This window comes from Schistocerca gregaria, chromosome 6, assembly GCF_023897955.1.
Source record: "Schistocerca gregaria isolate iqSchGreg1 chromosome 6, iqSchGreg1.2, whole genome shotgun sequence".
Lineage (NCBI taxonomy): Eukaryota > Metazoa > Arthropoda > Insecta > Orthoptera > Acrididae > Schistocerca > Schistocerca gregaria.
Genome location: NC_064925.1, coordinates 439,870,337 through 439,888,342, shown reverse-complemented (window position 1 = coordinate 439,888,342; position 18,006 = coordinate 439,870,337). Strand labels below are relative to the sequence as shown.

The 18,006-nt window shown below is 42.6% G+C and overlaps 1 protein-coding gene across 7 annotated transcripts in view; it reads left to right on the top strand.

Annotated features, from left to right (window-relative positions):
• Window positions 1-18,006, top strand: part of LOC126278064 (eyes absent homolog 2) — a 1,079,207-nt gene that overhangs the window by 1,015,515 nt on the left and 45,686 nt on the right. For all 7 annotated transcript variants that reach the window (XM_049977884.1, XM_049977885.1, XM_049977886.1 and 4 more), the window contains one exon: window positions 6,867-6,943. In XM_049977884.1, coding sequence (XP_049833841.1) covers window positions 6,867-6,943 — 77 coding nt within the window. The remainder of the gene's footprint in view (window positions 1-6,866; window positions 6,944-18,006) is intronic.

Here is an 18,006-nt window from a genome sequence, read left to right as displayed (position 1 = left end):
CGTGTCGGACTTCCTTTCGCCTGGCGTAGTGCAGCTAGTGGACGTGGCATGGACTCAAACAAATCGATGGAAGTTCCCTGTAGAAATACTGAGCCTTGCTGCCTCCATAGCTGTCCGTAATTACGAGTGTGGCAGGTTCAATAGTTTGTGCACGGACTGACATCTCGGTTATATCCCTTAAATGTGCGATGGGATTCATGTCGGGCGATATGGATGGCCAAATCATTCGCTCGAATTAAAAGAGTGTCCGTATAAAACTAATCGCAGATGCCAGACTGAGATCCGTTGGAAGATCCCCAGGAAAAGTCAGCGAGCGAGTTCGCGAGGTGGTTAGGACACAGGATTCGCATTCAGGAGGACGGCGGTTCATGTTTTTGTCCGGCCATCCAGATTTAGTTTTCTCGTAATCTACCTAAATCGCTCCAGGCAAATGCCGGGATGACTCCTTTGGAAAGGGCACAGCCGATTTACTTCCCTACCCTTTCGTAAGCCGAGCTTGTGCTCCATTTCTAATGACCGCATTCTCGAAGAGACGTTAAACTCTAATCATCTTTTTTTCGTCTTTCTGGGAATGTAGTCCATAAACAAAGGAGTTAGCCTACAAAACTCGTTCGACCAATACTTGAATATTGCTCATATCATTCTGGGAAACATACCAAATAGGATTGATAGAGGAAATGGAAAAGATACAAAGAAGAGTAGCATATTTCATTAAGTATTAATTTAGTGAATGCGAAAAAGTTACGGAGGTGTTCAGCCAACTACAGTGGCAGATGATGCGAGAGAGCCCTTCCGCATCACCGTTTGGTTTACTGTAAAGATTCCAAGAGTGTACGTTCCTAGAAGAGTCAACCAATACATTGCGTGCTCCTATGTACATCTCGCGAAGATCGTGAAGATAAAAATTGAGAGATTCGAGTCCACAGTGAGTCCTGCCGCCAATCATTCTCCCCGCGAACAGATCGCAAGGGCAGGCCAAGGCGTCAGGCGTGAGGCTCCGCTATGGCCGCCAGCGTCCTCATGGCAGTCAACGTGTTACACATCACGCGGTCCTTCCGGCTTGCGGACATATGCTACCTTCTTTCTTCTCGAAATCACTTTCTCAGCCCTCCGCGGGATCTGTGAAGTGTACAGCTGCAGGCTTCTTCACCATTTGAAATTGCTCTTGTGAGTGGATGCTTCGGCTACTGTCGACAGCTTTCGTGTCAAATCATGCGCTTTCACGCACGCTTAAAGAGCCTTCTGTTCCAGGCATCATGTAGCAGTAAGAGCGGGGATGGAGGGGAGGCGGGAGTGTAGCAGTCTGCGTACCTCTGGAGAAAAATGTGTAAAAAGACTCTAAAAGTCTATCTACACGTTACTTTTAGTGTATATGAGTCCCCGGACTTAATGCAGAATGCCTAAATCGCTCCCTTTACCTGGTTATTGCATGATGCCTGGAATCAAAGTCAAATCTATATCCATGAGTGAGAGAGCATCCGATATTACACGAATGCTTCCTATAGAAACCGAAGCTTTCACTAACTCGTCTGCTTTAGAAAGTGAAAGACAGTCTGCAGCTGGAATGCAGCTTGTAACGACTTTCCGCATGGTATCGATCTACTCACTATCTATCTAGATCGGTTGCCGAGCACCAAAACCCAGAGGGCTGGCTATCGCATAGTCCAGTTGATAATTTTACGCTATAGGTTGACGAATAACTCTTGTAATTGGAATAAGAATCTTCTGTATGACATCCATTGAACTGACATGTGGTTAATAGTAAATCAGTCGAATTATTTTCTTTCGATTAGCTACATTTGTTTACAATCCAGTATCATTGTCATAGTCGAAAGAACGCAATAAAACAATACTAATTAATAGCGAGGAAGTTTAAAGTTCATGGGTTCTTAATCTAGGCTGTTTTTGACCATAACTCGTAAGTAATATTCAAAACTGCCACATAGTGGAAGCAACATAGAAGTTCATGAAACGCAAAGAAAACTACCTTTCCGGGGATTTATATCTCGTTAGAAAGCTTAAGTGACGGAGAATCCGGGAAACTTTCTACTTGGATTGAGGATTTATCGAAATAAGTAGTAAACTGTGTCGTAATTTTCGGCTTCGAAACAACTGATTTGTATCGATGTTAACACCAAAATCCAAATTATAATTTTGCACTGTTAAATTAATTGGGCGGCTGCGGTGGCCGAGCGATTCTAGGCGCTTCAGTCTGGAACCGCGCGACTGCTACGATCGCAGTTTCGAATCCTTTTTTTTAATTAATTGAATAGCACTAATAAAGTCACAGCTTTGAGAAAGCTAACTTCAAAATACGTTTTTGACGAGGAGATGCCAAATTTACTCTCTAGTCACATTACGTGTACTATTAACAATCAAAATTGTAAAACCATATTTATGTAATCAATCGTCGATGCAATAGTATATATTTTGTTCAAAAGAATCTTTAATATCTGCCTTATTTTTAATGCTAATAATGTTTTCTAATAAACACTGATGTAAGGAAATCACATTGTAGTAGATATTACGGTACTGGGAGTTTGTTAAAGACTTTAGACTTTCATGATGCGAAACTTATTTCTGATAAATTGACTTATTGCGTAACACTGTCAAAGACTGCGCTATATACTACACTGGGCAGAGATTTACCTATCAGTAAGTAAATGAAGATATATAAAAAGTCACACGGTCTGTGTTTTTGAGAGGCAACGTAGGACATTAAACCTTTCTTCACGAATTCCAGGACCGGGGAGCATACAACACAAACTTTCGTGTTTGAAGAAAACAACGCAATTAAAGATAAGTACTAGTATTTCAGTTTAGCCCCAATCAGTTATTTGGCAGCAATTGAGTTTGCTGTCCAAGCTCACGGCATATGAGAGCACTTGAAAATTTCAGACAAGACAACTGAATTCCGATTATAACCTGTGCATTTCACAGCCTCCGCGCCATTTTAGAGGAAGAGGAAGGCAGAATATGGCAGCTTGGTGCAAAGAAAAACTAGGTGTTTAAATTGAACAACGTGAACTGAAGGAGTCTCATTTTGACATCAGAAGTAAAGGTTATCACAACAGGAGCAAACGTAATACAGCATTTAACAACATTTGCTGTATGTTGAAAGAGCAGAGGCCACAATAACAATGGAGCAAATTTTAAAAAAAGAACTCTTCGTTGACCTTACTGCCGAGAAAGAAGTATCAAAGAGAAGTCGTGCTGCAGTGAGGATAGTGACGCATTGAAAGTGTAGTTTTTGGAAGATTTGGACACGCGCTTGAAAGAAAGCAGCAACGTGTCTAATATACACTACATTGCTACACCAAGCAGAAATGTAGATGATAAACGGGCATTCATTGAACAAATATATCATACTAGAACTGACATGTGTTTACATTTTCACGCAATTTGGGTGCATGGATCCTGAGAAGTCAGTACCCAGAACAACCACCTCCGGCCGTAATAACAGCCTTGATACGCCTGTGCATTGATACAAACAGAGCTTGGATGGCGTGTACAGGTACAGCTGCCCATGCAGCTTCAACACGATACCACAGTTCATCAAGAGTAGTGACTGGCGTATTGTGACGAGCCAGTTTCTCGGCCACCATTGACCAGACGTTTTCAGTTGGTGAGAGATCTGGAGAATGTGCTGACCAGGGCAGCAGTCGAACATTTTCTGTATCCAGAAAGGCCCGTACAGGACCTGCAACATGCGGTCGTGCATTATCCTTCTGAAATGTAGGGTTTCGCAGGGATCGAATGAAGAGTAGAGCCACGGGTCGTTACACATCTGAAATGTAACGGCCACTGTTCAAAGTGCCATCAATGCGAAAAAGAGGTGGCCGAGACGTGTAACCTATGGCATCCCATACCATCACGCCGGGTGATAAACGCCAGTATGGCGATGACGAATACACGCTTCCAATGTGCGTTCACCGCGATGACGCCAAACACGGATGCGACAATCATGATGCTGTAAACTGAACCTGGATTCATCTGAAAAAATGACGTTTCGCCATTCGTGCACCCAGGTTCGTCGTTGAGTACACCATCGCAGGCGCTCATCTCTGTGATGCAGCGTCAAGGGTAGCCGCAGCCATGGTTTCCGAGCTGATAGTCCATGCTGCTGCAGACGTCGTCGAACTGTTCGTGCAGATGGTTATTGTTTTGCAACGTCCCCATCTGTTGACTCAGGGATCGAGACGTGGCTGCACGATCCGTTACAGCCATGCGGATAAGATGCCTGTCATCTCGACTGCTAGTGATACGAGGCCGTTGGGATCCAGCACGCCATTCGGTATTACCCTCCTGAACCCACCGATTCCATATTCTGCTAACAGTCATTGGATCTCGACAAACGCGAGCAGAAATGTCGCGATACGATAAGCCGCAATCGCGATAGGCTACAATCCGACCTTTATCGAAGTTGGAAACGTGATGGTACGCATTTCTTTTCCTTACACGAGGCATCACAACAACGTTTCACAGGCAACGCCGGTCAACTGCTGTTTGTGTATGAGAAATCGGTTGGAAACTTTCCTCCTGTTAGCACGTTGTAGGTGTCGCCACCGGCGCCAACCTTGTGTGAATGCTCTGAAAAGCTAATCATTTGCATATCACAGCATCTTCTTCCTGTCGGTTAAATTTCGCGTCTGTAGCACGTCATCTTCGTGGTGTAGCAATTTTAATGGCCAGTAGTGTACAACGAAGACAGGATTTCTGAAAAACACCATATCTATGTTTCTGGTGGGAAGTAGCTATTTACACTGTCTGACAAAAAAAACTGAAGCGTCCAGAAGGGAGGAGGAAATGGAATGAAACTTCATAGGTTGAGAGGGTATGTGATGTTATTTCAGTGATTACAAAATCGATTCAAATTTACTAAAAACTTGACAGCATGTGCGCACTTACCTCGCAACCCCCTCTGACCTGGATACATATACTGATTCAGTTGTCATAAATCTGTTGTATCCTCTTCTGAAGCAAGATGACCCATAAATGTTGTGCCTGGTCCTTGATAATCTGTACTAGCACTGGGACAGAGTTGATGTCCAAGCTACTCTCACAAATGTTCTATCGGCGACAGATCGGACAATTTGTTATCCACAAGACTACTTCAGCATCACACAGACAGTTCATAAAACGACGTGCTATGTGGGGAAGGGCATTTTCCTGTTAAAGAATGGCGCCACTATGGTGTAGCGTGAGAGACAGCACATGAAGCGAAGGATCTCCCTGACGTACCGCTGTGCCGTGAGAGTCATGGAACCAGCCGTGACCTGAAGGCATTCCCGACGGCTTGCTGCGCCACGACGCCAGGGGTAACACCTCTGTGCCTCTCCAGAGCAGTGGACGAACAGGACTATTCCCCATGTTGCCACCATACTCGCCGACAATGGTCTTCCGGGCTAGTGCAGAAACGATATTCACCGCTGAACAGAACGCAATGCCATTCATCGGAAGTATGTGCTCTCTGGTCATGGCACCACTCCAAATGCAGCCGTTTGTTTTGTGACTCCAGTCTGGCAGGTGCTAACCTCCGATTAATGGTGCTGGATGATACAGAATGTTGCAGAGAGTCCATTACTTATTGTTGGATGACTTCCGTATTTGTGTACAATACTGTCATTCTTCCTTGGAACCCTGTTGAAGAGGCTGCCTGCCCTCACGTTCCTATGCAGTCCAGTATCACATCCGAAAGCCCCACAAACCTGGCCATTGCGCGGCCAAATGGAGACCCACAACGAGGATCCATTCAGGCTCTTCGGGTGACGATAACGCTACCTCACACGGGTATGTGGCATTGCGGTTTCGTTCACAGCGATGATTCGACATCTAACACTGATCACTCCCGTTATATACCGTACCGGGCCCGGTAGCAACACTAAATACGAACAGCGCTAACGCACTCTGGTCGACATTCTACCTGTGACGAAGAATTGGTTCTTTACGAAGTTACTTTGACGTCCAACCTTGTCTTCTGGGTGCTTCATTTCTTTTTGTCACACAAAGTATTTACATTTATTGAAATTTGGATTTTTTTTATTCCGTGTAATGACACGTCCACCAAAAGAAGTTAATTTAGAACAAATGTTAAGCTTGCCACCCTTCTCCCATCTGCTCATCCATATTTTTCACCTAAAACGACCGTTTTCTTTTCGTGGTGTTCCCCGCAATGGCAGATAATGCAGCGTCCGCAGAGAAACCAGAGTTGCTGATTTCCTTTCAGCACTCTACACCATCTCTGTGCGTGCAGGACAGACGTACGCTATCTGAAGTGCGCAACAATGGAATTTTCCCGCTCGCTCTAACGCGCGATATTTGTGCGTTTTAAGGCAAGTGTAAATGGACATTTTGAGTATGATCACTGCTTGCCTCACCGAACAAAATGTCAGTCACCCCGTCAAAAGAACACATTGGTTGCTTTGGGGAGGTGTAGAAGTTGTGGAACTGTTACTAGTCGGTTAGTTAATTAGTGAGTTGCCTGTTTTGTGGATTATAAATACAACCTTTCCCTGCACTGTGGGACGAGTCTATTCCATATTTATAGCGCATTTCCTCAGCCAAACACATAGCAATCCGCGACGACTCTGCATTTCTATATACTTCCTTACATTGCTCGTTGTGTGCTGTCGATGGTGGATCTCCACCTACATATCTAGGCGTCAAAATGCTACGAGTATCTTCCAGCACCTCCTGAAAGTAAGCGCAGCCTTTCTCCTTTAGCTGTAGCGTGAGTTCCATTTATGCGTGTATATCATATTATTGTTGTGTGTGTGTGTGTGTGTGTGTGTGTGTGTGTGTGTGTGTGTGTGTGTGTGTGTGTGTGTGTGTGGCTATGTGTATTATGAAGGCTTCTGTTGTTTCAGGTCGCAGGAGGCGGGTGTGTCGAGTCCTGGCAGCGGACAATCGGAGTCCTCGTGTGACACCACGGCCGCCGCCACAGGTAAATTTCAGAAAAGAAGGAAGGTTAGCATCTCACAAAGACGTCAGTAGAGACGGAAGGGAAACAAATTGACCTCCCCTGAATTCGCCTTAATCGACCTAGACAAACTACGAAAAAACGAAATAAGAATGGTTGGACGGAAAATTGAACCTCACAGCTTCCGAAAATAAATACTGCACTCCGCTTCTTAGAAGGCAGAAGTCGTCTGCTTTCCGATTTCTTTTCATTTGGATATCGTTTCTGGACGAATGTAACGTCAGCCCATGAAAATACTGTGTTTTTTCGAACAGTTTTGTAGCCAGTAGTCTCACAGAGCGAGCGTCTTTCAGAAGGCTCTTCAGGACCTCTGGATTACATACCATTACATTCACTCCCTTTCGATATAGATTATACATCGCTGTCTATTAGGGTCCAGAATGAAATTTTATGTTGCGCTGGAAAAGTCTATGGCAGGTTTCCGATAGACACCAGACAGGAGATCGGAAAAATCCAGATATTAAAGAATAGTTTATCGAAATATCTGAAATCGAGAAAGTAAATTCCGGTTTACACTAATGTTGATTTCGAGCACATAGATAGCTGAAATCATTACATAGTACAAGAAGTAGTGGATAAAAACAACAGCTGAGAGGAGTAAAACGTAAGCGTTCACTAGACACATCGCACGGCACTGCACGACTCGCATTGTTCGGCCAGCAACAACACCACTGCAAGCGACTTCCTGCGCGCCGTTGAGTGGTTACAGTAAGCTAACTGTAAGCTCTTTATTCGTCCATAGTTCGTTTACACAGCTATATCAGACATGCCATCTTCATTTAAAAAGGGAACTGTTTTTAAGAAGTTAGCTAAGGGGTGCGTCAATGAAATCATCTTCTACAAAAAATTACGCTACTTATTTATATCACATCATTGGATAGAAACACACACACACACACACACACACACACAAAGAGGTAATCATATTAAATGAAGAAATCCCTATCTGTTATAGGTCTTCCTCCAGGACAACATGTCCGAGGAGACAATTTGAACTAAACGGCCCTTTTCTTCAACGATACACGTTATCTTGGGATTTTTTTGAACGATATGTCTGGCCAGTATCAAAGATATTTCGATCTTACTATCCGATGGTCCTGTACTTCAGCAACACATCGGGGGTCCAGAAACCAAGCAAAATTGATATTATAGTGGAAATTTGCATATTATGTTCTCAGACTTCCTAAATATGCACGCACCCAGAAAAACCTGAGCTAGAACCTGATCGCAGTGAATGAGATTTGAGCTCAAGAACATGGAAAGAGCTTCGAATTTTCTGAACAGATTCTGGGTATAGGATTATACAATAATATTTATTAAACTATGACAGTTTACTAAAGAAAGACAGGTTTATGTTATTAAACTATGTTAATTTTACCATTCCCTGTTCTGTGTTACCTAAATAATCCTTGACTTAGTTTTATGTATTGTTTAAGAGATGTGCTTTAACTGACTTTTCAAGCGTTTTGTTTTAATTGTCTCTCCTTGGGAAATTTATTATACAATTTTATTCACTTGTAGAAAATGCTGTTTGGTGTTTTTTTGTTCGATTGCACTTGGCAAGTGTTTAGTTCTGGTCTAGTTCCACGACCTTGAATGCTGCTGTATGAGAGTTAATTGCTGACGTGAACGTGGAACGTGACAGCATGGTTTTGCAATAGTAGTGTGTGACAGTGAAGAGATGGGTTACACTAATTACGCCCTGGTGGTCTAGTGGTCAAGCGAATGCTTGGAAACCGTTAAGATATCACGGGATCGAATCCTTCTAGCCCTCACCTGTCAACAATATGAAAATAATTCACCAGGATGAAGACTGGTTGGGATTCCACGCATGGCGTAGCAAGGGGGGCCGCGAGGGGGGGGGGGGGGGGGGGGCGGGAGGGCGTAGCGGACTAGTGGGTCTAACATGCCCCGGACGCCACTTGCAGAGAGGCGCCAAATGACCTCGAAGGCAAACAAAATTTCTGGAAAATATGTTATTATTAGAGTAAATTCAATGTATTATATTATTAATACATGTGTTTCTGGAGTGGTTGGGCGCCAATAAAGTGTAGTATCGCATCCCGGGCACCGAGGAGGGGAGGGGCTCCATAAAGCGTTGCGCCCCACGCACCGTTTAGGGGTGGGGGGCAATAAAGTGTCGTGCGTCGGTCGCCAGTAAGATTTCACGTTAAAATGTACGTTCCCCTTCACCGACAGGGTAGGTTAGACAGTTGTAAGCCTTACACTAGGTCGTGGAGCCACACGGAATTATTATTAAATTGATGAAATCACTGTTGCTAGAGTGCTGTTTAATAAACAGGAAGAGAAGAAAAAGACGACATAAAAAATGTTGAGTGCACAACATCTCCCTGCTGTGAGGTGGCTCTTATGTTTTAAATTTGGTATTTTTCTTTGTACTTCTCTCTAATTTGGCTCCATTGCATTAAAATGAGTTATTGTCTTTTTGTGTCCAGTAAGGGAAAAATCAAAAAGCGAGTTTCCTTTTTCGGATACAGTAGGAAAGAAAAACAAAAAAGTGTATATCGTTTCTATCTCAAAAATATATTGTTGAGAAGTTGCTGATTAAACGGTAGCTTTAATGCTGTGTCAGTACTGGGTTAACTTTTATAATGCAATCTGTAAACCCACTATGCACAACTCTTGGAAGGCAACGACAAAATAACACTTTCTTTTAAAAATTCTGTTTCTTTGATAAAGTCGCTTTGTATGCCACCATACCCGAATGCGATACTCAGACACAACCAGAACCACATACTGCATCTGATTTTCGTTTTTTGTAAATTATTTATTGTAGTACCCCAATGTCTTGACATGTCTCTCAGTTGGATTATTTCCAACTTTCGGTTTAATACCTAGTTTTGGAGAATTGACATTGGAAGTAGGCTGTTAGGCTGTTTAGGTTTTTATATTGGTAACGCCATGTAGCGCTCTGTATGAAAATCACTGGCTGTGCTGTGTGCAGTCTGTGGCTCGTTGGCATTATTGTAATATTCGCTATTGTAGTGTTGGGCAGTTGGATGTGAACAGCGCGTAGCGTTGCGCAGTTGGAGGTGAGCCGCCAGAAGTGGTAATTTGTAAGACTGTATGTCATGAACTGAACTGATTACTTTTGAACACTACTAAGGTAAATACATCGTTTGTTCTCTATCAAAATCTTTCATTTGCTAACTATGCCTATCAGTAGTTAGTGCCTTTAGTAGTTAGAATATTTTATTTAGCTGACAGTATCGGCTCTCGCTGTATTGCAGTAGTTCGTGTAACGAAGATTTTTGTGAGGTAAGTAATTCATGAAAGGTATAGATTATTGTTAGTCAGGGCTATTCTTTTGTAGGGATTATTGAAAGTCAGATTGCGTTGTGCTAAAAATATTGTGTGTCAGTTTAGTGAATGTCTGAGTACGTTCAGTTCTGCTCAGCTGTTTGAAAATCAAATAACGTAAGGGGTTTATCAGCACAATCATTCATAAATTTTTCTAAGGGGAGGTTTTAATATCTTCATTTTCATTCAACTGCTGAGAAACTGTCTTAAGCAACTTGTGACTCAAATGTTTAAATGTACCCGTATTTCATTAAAAATGATCTGTTCAATCCTTTCATAAGTAAACTTTGAGATGCGATCGAGTCCTACGTGAATCCGTTCAATGTCTTCGTATGTTGATTTTGCTTCATGTTTCAGTGAAATTGTCATTTCATTTCTAATTCCGAAGATTAATTAGGATCAAATATGACGTAGGTGACAGAACAGGGACAGATTCCATAAATGATTTTTCACTTTTTGTGGAAGCAGACATGGGGTATGACGATTAGCAACCTGATATACATAAAGTTTAAAAAAAATTGTGAAATCCAAATATGTTGATTTGGCTTCAGAAGAGGCACAAAATCATACTTCAACATAAGTATTGGTAAGGGAAATACAAATATAGCAAATTGTATTCTCTTCGTGTGACCATAATTCAACTTCACCACGAAATATAATCTTTTTCAAGCAGTAAACAACTTTCAACATCCGACTTGCTTGATAAGTAGCCTATGGAGCACGGATAGATACTCCGTGAGATAATGCTTAAAGTGAGATCGAAATTAACGCAGAAACTTCAATATAATCTCTTCAGGCTGTTCTCTCTCAAACTATATCGAATAAAATCGATTACCCGAGATATATCTACTTTATTCAAGTGTTTCTTGAACTTTCCATTCTGAAGCCCAGTTTGGAATAAATTAACGTCTGTTCCAGACCAAGAATTTTTAACTTCTTCCAAGTTAGTCAGACCTGCGTTTCTGCAGCTTATCTTTTCCCTAAAGCGCTTATACTTATGATTTTATATAGCGGTTGCCTGCGTGGTAAATACAAGAGGTCTTCTTCAAGAACATTTTTAAAGTAAATCTTTGCTTTCCGCACAGTTTTTATGTCACTGTTTGTAGGAAAACCATTAACATTTCACTGCCAGAGTACAGTTTACATCAGTAATTTCAACGAGTCGTAAGCGAACTGAGGACGAAGACGTCTGCAACCTTCCCTCGAACGTGAAAAACTCCAGTGGTATCCGTGCTTGGTGATATCATGCAGAAGTAATATTTTCGCGAATATGATATTTGTTTATGGATTTTCCTGTTTTGTTGGCTCGATGGCACCCTTTCCCCTTATCTACTGCTACATATACACTCAAATTCCGCAAGTCACTATTTGATGTAGGGCGGTAGGTACCTTGTGCCACTACTAGTCATTCCATTTATAGTTCCAGTTGCAAACAGAGCGAGGGAGAAACTACTTCGGCCGGCCGTCGTGGCGAAGCGATTCTAGGCGCTTCAGTTTGAAACCGCCGATCGCTACGGTCGCAGGTTCGAAGCCTGCCTCGGGCATGGATGTGTGTGATGTCCTTAGGTTAGTTAGGTTAAAGTAGTTCTAAGTTCTAGGGGACTAATGAACACAGCAGTTGAGTCCCATAGTGCTCAGAGCCATTTGAACCATTTTGAACCTTCATACGACTCCTAATTTATCTTCTCTTCGTGATCCTTAGTCGAAATTTACTTTGGCGGCAGTAGAATTGTTCTGCAGAGAGTCGTAAAATAAATTTTCTCAATATTGTTTCGCGAAAACAATGTTGTCTTCCCCCCAGGAATCCCCATTTGAGTTACAGAAGCATCTCCGTAGCACTCGCATAATGATGATGAGTTTCTCGTTCTTATTATTATGCCAAAACCTTAAAGTCCCGAGTATACTCGATCAGCTGAAGAACAGACCTTTGAAAAAAATAAAACCTCGCTTGTGCCCGTTTCAGCACTGTTAGTTAAGTGTAGGCCCACTAGGAGCACCCGGTCGACATTTGCAGCCAGGATGTTACACTTTGGTAGAGAACATTGTAACTGGATATCGTCATAACTTTGTGCAGCTTTGGCTGCTCGACGACAAAAGAAGCCCTTTCAGTCCCTGTCCTATATGTTGTTTAGGCAGTGCTTTCGATAATGGATAGCTCCTGAGTTTGGCGTTCAGTTTAGCGGCTCAGAAAGTGAAAAATGTGATATTACTTTAGTGATGATAGTTCGTCAGTTGAATGACAACTGCTCGCCAGTGGTGCGAGATAAATACATCCACAGCGCTCCAGACAGCTCCTCCCAAGAGTTACGTTCACAGGAAACCATTCTGAAATCATAGTTCGACTTCATAGCTGCACAGAAACTATAAAATTACTTCAGATTTCAGGATATGTTAGTCAAAGTCCAGTGCACGATTATATTGGAAATTTTATTAATGGTGGTCTTCAAAAATTTGTAACTCATCATCTTGAGCTTTAAAAGCTATCTTCATACTGAGGTGACAGAAGTTACGGGATAGCGATATGCACACATGCCGATGGCGGTAATATCGCATACAAAGGGATAAAAGGGCAGTGCACTGGCGTAGTTGTCATTTGTACTCCGGTGATTCACATGAAGAGGTTTCCGACGTTGTTATGGCCACACGACAGGAATTAGCAGACTTTGAATGTGGAATGGTAGTTGGAGCCAGATGCATGGAACATTCCATTTCGGAAATCGTTAGGCAATCCAATATTTCGAGATCCACAGTATCAAGAGTGTGCAGAGAACACCACATTCCATGCATTACCTCTCACCATGGACAACGTAGTGGCCGCCGATCGCCTGCACTTAATGACTGAGAGCAGTGGCATTTGCGTGGAGTTATCAGTGCTAACAGATAAGCAACACTGCCTGAAAAAACAGCAGAAATCAATTTGGGACATACGACGAACATATCTGTTAGGACAGTGTGGCGAAATATGGCGTTAGTGGGCTATGGCAATAGACGACCTACGCGAGTGCCTTTGAAAACAGCATACATCATCTGGAGCGCCTCTCCTGGGCTCGTTACCATACCAGTTGGACCCCAGACGACTGGAAACCGTCACTTGGTCAGCTGAGTCCCACCTATATCAGTTGGTAATAGCTGACAGTAGAGTTCGGGTGTGGCGCAGACACCATGAAGCGAAGGACCCAAGTTGTGAGCAAGGCACTGTGCAAGCATAATGGTGTGGGCTTTGTTTACATGTAATGCACTGGGTCCTCTAGTCCGGCTGAAGCGGTAATTGATTAGAAATTGTTATGTTCGACTATCTGGACACCATTTTCAGTCTGTCACGGACTTCATTTCTCCAAATAACGACGGAAGTTTGTGAATTACAATACGCCTTGTTACCGGAACACAGTTGTTCGCGATTGGTTTGAAGAACATTTTGGACAGTTCGAGCGAATTATTTGGCCAACCAGATCGCCTTATATGAATCCCACCGAATATTTATGGAATATAATCGAGAAGTCAGTTAGTGCGCAAAATCTTTCACCGGTGACACTTTCACAACTATGGACGGCTATCGGGGGCAGCATGGCTCAGTATTCCTGTAGGGGACTCCCGACGACACGTTGAGTCCATGGCACGTCGAGTTGCTGCACAACATCGGCCAGGAGGAGATCCGACACGATATTAGGAAGTATCTCATGACCTTTGTCACCTCAGTGTATCTCAAGCAGTACACCACTAATACTGTATTCGAACATTACAGGATTGTTTTCCTACTCATCTGCATTAATTTACATCTTTCTGCGTTTGGATCGAGATGTCATTCATCACAAAAATACAAATTCTGCTTAAGTCATCCTGTACCCTCCTACAGTCACTCAATGATGATGCCTACCCTTATACTTCAGAGTTATCAGGAAATAATTGCAGATGCTGCTGACCCTTCTTGAGCTCATATTTCACACGTCTCTTTCTCACATAGAATAGAACCAAGCTGGGGAGTGGGGGGATGGGCGGTAAGAAAAGTTTCAAAACATTTGAAAGTCTGATCTAAGAACTACCTTATATTCCAAAAAACCTGTTATAATGAAGATTTTCTCTTTATACTTTCTGTTTGGGTTAAAGATAACAAAATTTTTTCAGTACCCTGTTATGTGACTCGCAAGAAATTAATTTGACCTTTCTTACTTTTGCCCGATGTAACATGACAAAATACTATGGGGGGATGTGCAGCAACGGGTCATTATTTATCTAGGACACAGTCACTGTGTCCCTCAACTGTATGGGGAAAAAAGTATCAATACGTCATTCAGGAAGGCTGCTGGAGTAATTGAAATATTACTGCCTGCTGTAGGATAAACACCGTTATTTTAACTTAATAATTATATTTTATTTTGACATGGAATAACTTATTATAAGCTAAATTGAACTCATTTTAAACAAATGATTCTCTGTAATTACATTTACTTGCGTGGGTAGGGAGCAGTTTTCGATACAGCTTGCTGCTACAGAAACTGCCTTCTTTCGTTAAGTCTGCTGCTTCCTGCAATTGTCACTTCCGCTGAAGCGGAGTCTAATGATATGAGAAGTCCTCATTTCTTTTGCAAATACCATGTCAAGTATCTCTCCTTTGATTTTAAATTGGTCTCGCAATGGGACCGTTTTGCTAAACTGACGAAGAAATTGTATAGATGATAATTTTTCTTCTGTTTTATCGCTTACGTTATTCGTAATTTCAAAAATGCCCGTAGAATAGCAGCTGCGGATTGTTAATCGCTTATTTTTTCATGACATGAGCTTTTATATGTTTCATTGTACTGAGTACAATTTCTCATACTGGAATCACGTAGATGTGAAGTTTTTTAAATCCGACATTGCAGTCTCTGCGAACATAACTTGAAAAGCACCCTTTTTTAATTGGTCGCACAAACCCAGTGGATTCTTGTACGCTGTTGTGTACGTCGTCAGGAAACAACACTCAAAGACAGTAATATTGAAACGGCAGCTGAATGGTTCAGTACAGGAATCAGTGCTTTTTTTTTTTTTAAAGTAGGTGCTACCTCCACATATAAAGTAATCCGTACGTAATTCCTATATCTACCAGTTTCAATAAATTAGCGCTAATTGTAATTTGTTGTCACTGTATAGAAGTTGCCTGCAGTGGCTGTTTCTGCCTGCTAATGTATAGCGTGACTCGTTCCAGATTCCTGAAGGATGTCCTTCACGGTGAGATTTGTAGAACACGATGTGTAACTCGCTGAGCAGTCCGTGGGTGCCCAACGCGCAGTGTGGTCTGTAGCGCAAGCCGAGTTGTGTCACTGGGAAATATGAACGCCGCAGGAAAAGGTTTTTTTAAAAAGAGTGATTTCTTATGCATTGTCCTACCTCCAGAAATAACGATACTGTGTCATACATTTAAAACTACTATTTCGACTGGAGTGTAACAAGTCTAGTAGGAAAGCGCTCCCGTCAAAACCCACGTACTAAAAGCGTCTCAAACTGCAGCAAAAAGTCAAAACCTGTAAGCTACTGCTGCTGTTCTGGAAGTCTCTCACCAGACCTCGAAAGTCCATAGAATCAATACCACCACCTGGAAGTAAATCTTGGGTGTGACGTCATGCTGACACAGCTATCACTTAGGGCGGAATACAAATTTCAGACCGGACACGGATAAAAGACGAAACTGACGAACAGAGAAGCCATCTTGGCAGTGCTGAATTCTACAAGGCAGTCCTGAAACGGTTGCTGCTATATAGCGGATTTGCCCATCAGTGGAAAGTAGTCTTTTTCATAGTGCATTACGGAGGGTACTTCGTACCACTTCTCTTCACTCCTTTCGTGCTCCACCCGCAGATGGGTTGAGGGGAAAATTACGGCCTGTGTGCCTTTGTATGAACCCGTACCTCTCTTATTTTACCCTTGTAGTCCTTAAGCGAGGTGTAAGTTGGAGACAGTATTATGGTTCTGCAGTCTATCGCAAATACTGCTTCTCTGAATTTAAATAGAATATCGCGAAAGACCACATTTGTCTCTCCGAGGATCCTCAAGTGATTCACGTTGCATTTCCGCAACACTGTCGTATCGATCGAACTCACTGGTAACAAGTTTAGTAACACCCCTCCGAATCACTTCGATTTAAACCTTTAATGCAACCTTGTGGGTATCTCAGACACTCGAGCAGCGCCCAGTGCGTTGCACAAGTATTATGTACATGATCTCCTTTGTAGGTACGCTACACTTTCCCAATAAACAGTAGTCGACCATTCGCCTGCATTACAATTGACTTTCCGCACTCATTCTATTTCATATACGGGTTGTTCTAAAAGTCTCTCCGCAGTGCTGTATGATTGGTAGCCGCGCGTGCCATATGATTGTTTGCCTGCCTGGGTTTTTCAACGAAACAATAAACGCACAACGACACTGGAGCGATATTCTGTACCCATTCACAGGCGAACTTGTGTTGAGTGAAATACTGAACGATTATTTTCAACAAGATTGTGCAACCACGCATACAGCTCGCGTTTCAATGTCACTGCTTGCTGATGTTTTTAGTGATCGCATAATTTCACAGGGACTATGGCCTCCACGATCGGCTGACCTAACACCACCTGACTTTTTCTTCTGGGGTGCAGCGAAAGCATGTCTTCAAAAACCGTCCAAATTGCATCGATGAATTGAAAACTGCAGTATCGACTTTCACTGCTTCTGTTACAGAAGAAACGTTACAGCTTGTGTGTGGAAACATGATTAGAAGAATTGAATTGTCTTCAACAACAGGGGGGGGGGGGGGGGGGGGGTGGACACTTTCAACATTTAATGTGAAAATTTGTAAGTAAAAATGAATATTCAATAAATTAATACCTTGTATTTCACTGAGTTTCATTTCGGAACATTCACTGCGGCATACGGCATGCGCGGCTAACAATTATACGGCACTGCGGAGAGACTTTTTGAACACCCCGTAGTTACACAAAGTTACGCCTAGATATTTAATCGAACTGGCAGTCAATCAACGTATTCGAACATTAGATGAATGTTTCTCCTATCCATCCACATTAACTTACATTTATCGACGTTTAAAACAAACTGACATTAATCGTACCAGACATAAATTCAGTCCAAGACATGCCGACATCATCACGGAACATTCTCAGTTTGCTGCCCAACCTTTCGATGTGATATCAGTGCTTTGATCATGCCAAAAGACGCTTCTGCTGGCAGTTTCCGTCAGTTGTAAAACGCTGTCAATTAAGTATTGCACCCAATGCAGATTACTTAGAGACGCCGGCCGGGGTGGCCGAGCAGTTCTAGGCGCTACAGTCTGGAACCGCGCGACTCTACGGTTGCAGGTTCGAATCCTGCCTCGGGCATGGATGTGTGTGATGTCCTTAGGTTAGTTAGGTTTAAGTAGTTCTAAGTTCTAGGGGACTAATGACCTCAGAAGTGAAGTCCCATAGTGCTCCGAGCCATTTGAACCATTCTGAACTTTAGAGACGAGTAACGTACGCAGACGGAAATCGAAAATATTAAATCATTGAGCACCCGTCTGATTTTCATCAAACTTTGTGGAGATGTTCGTCACATATTGGGTATTACACGATTAAACTTTCATTCCGTCGGAACTGATGCCCATCGGCGTCATCAGCATGAGATATGACCCGCATGGGCAATAACACATTCTTGTATTCGCCGTGGCATGGAAGTGAACAGCCTCTGAATATCATCTT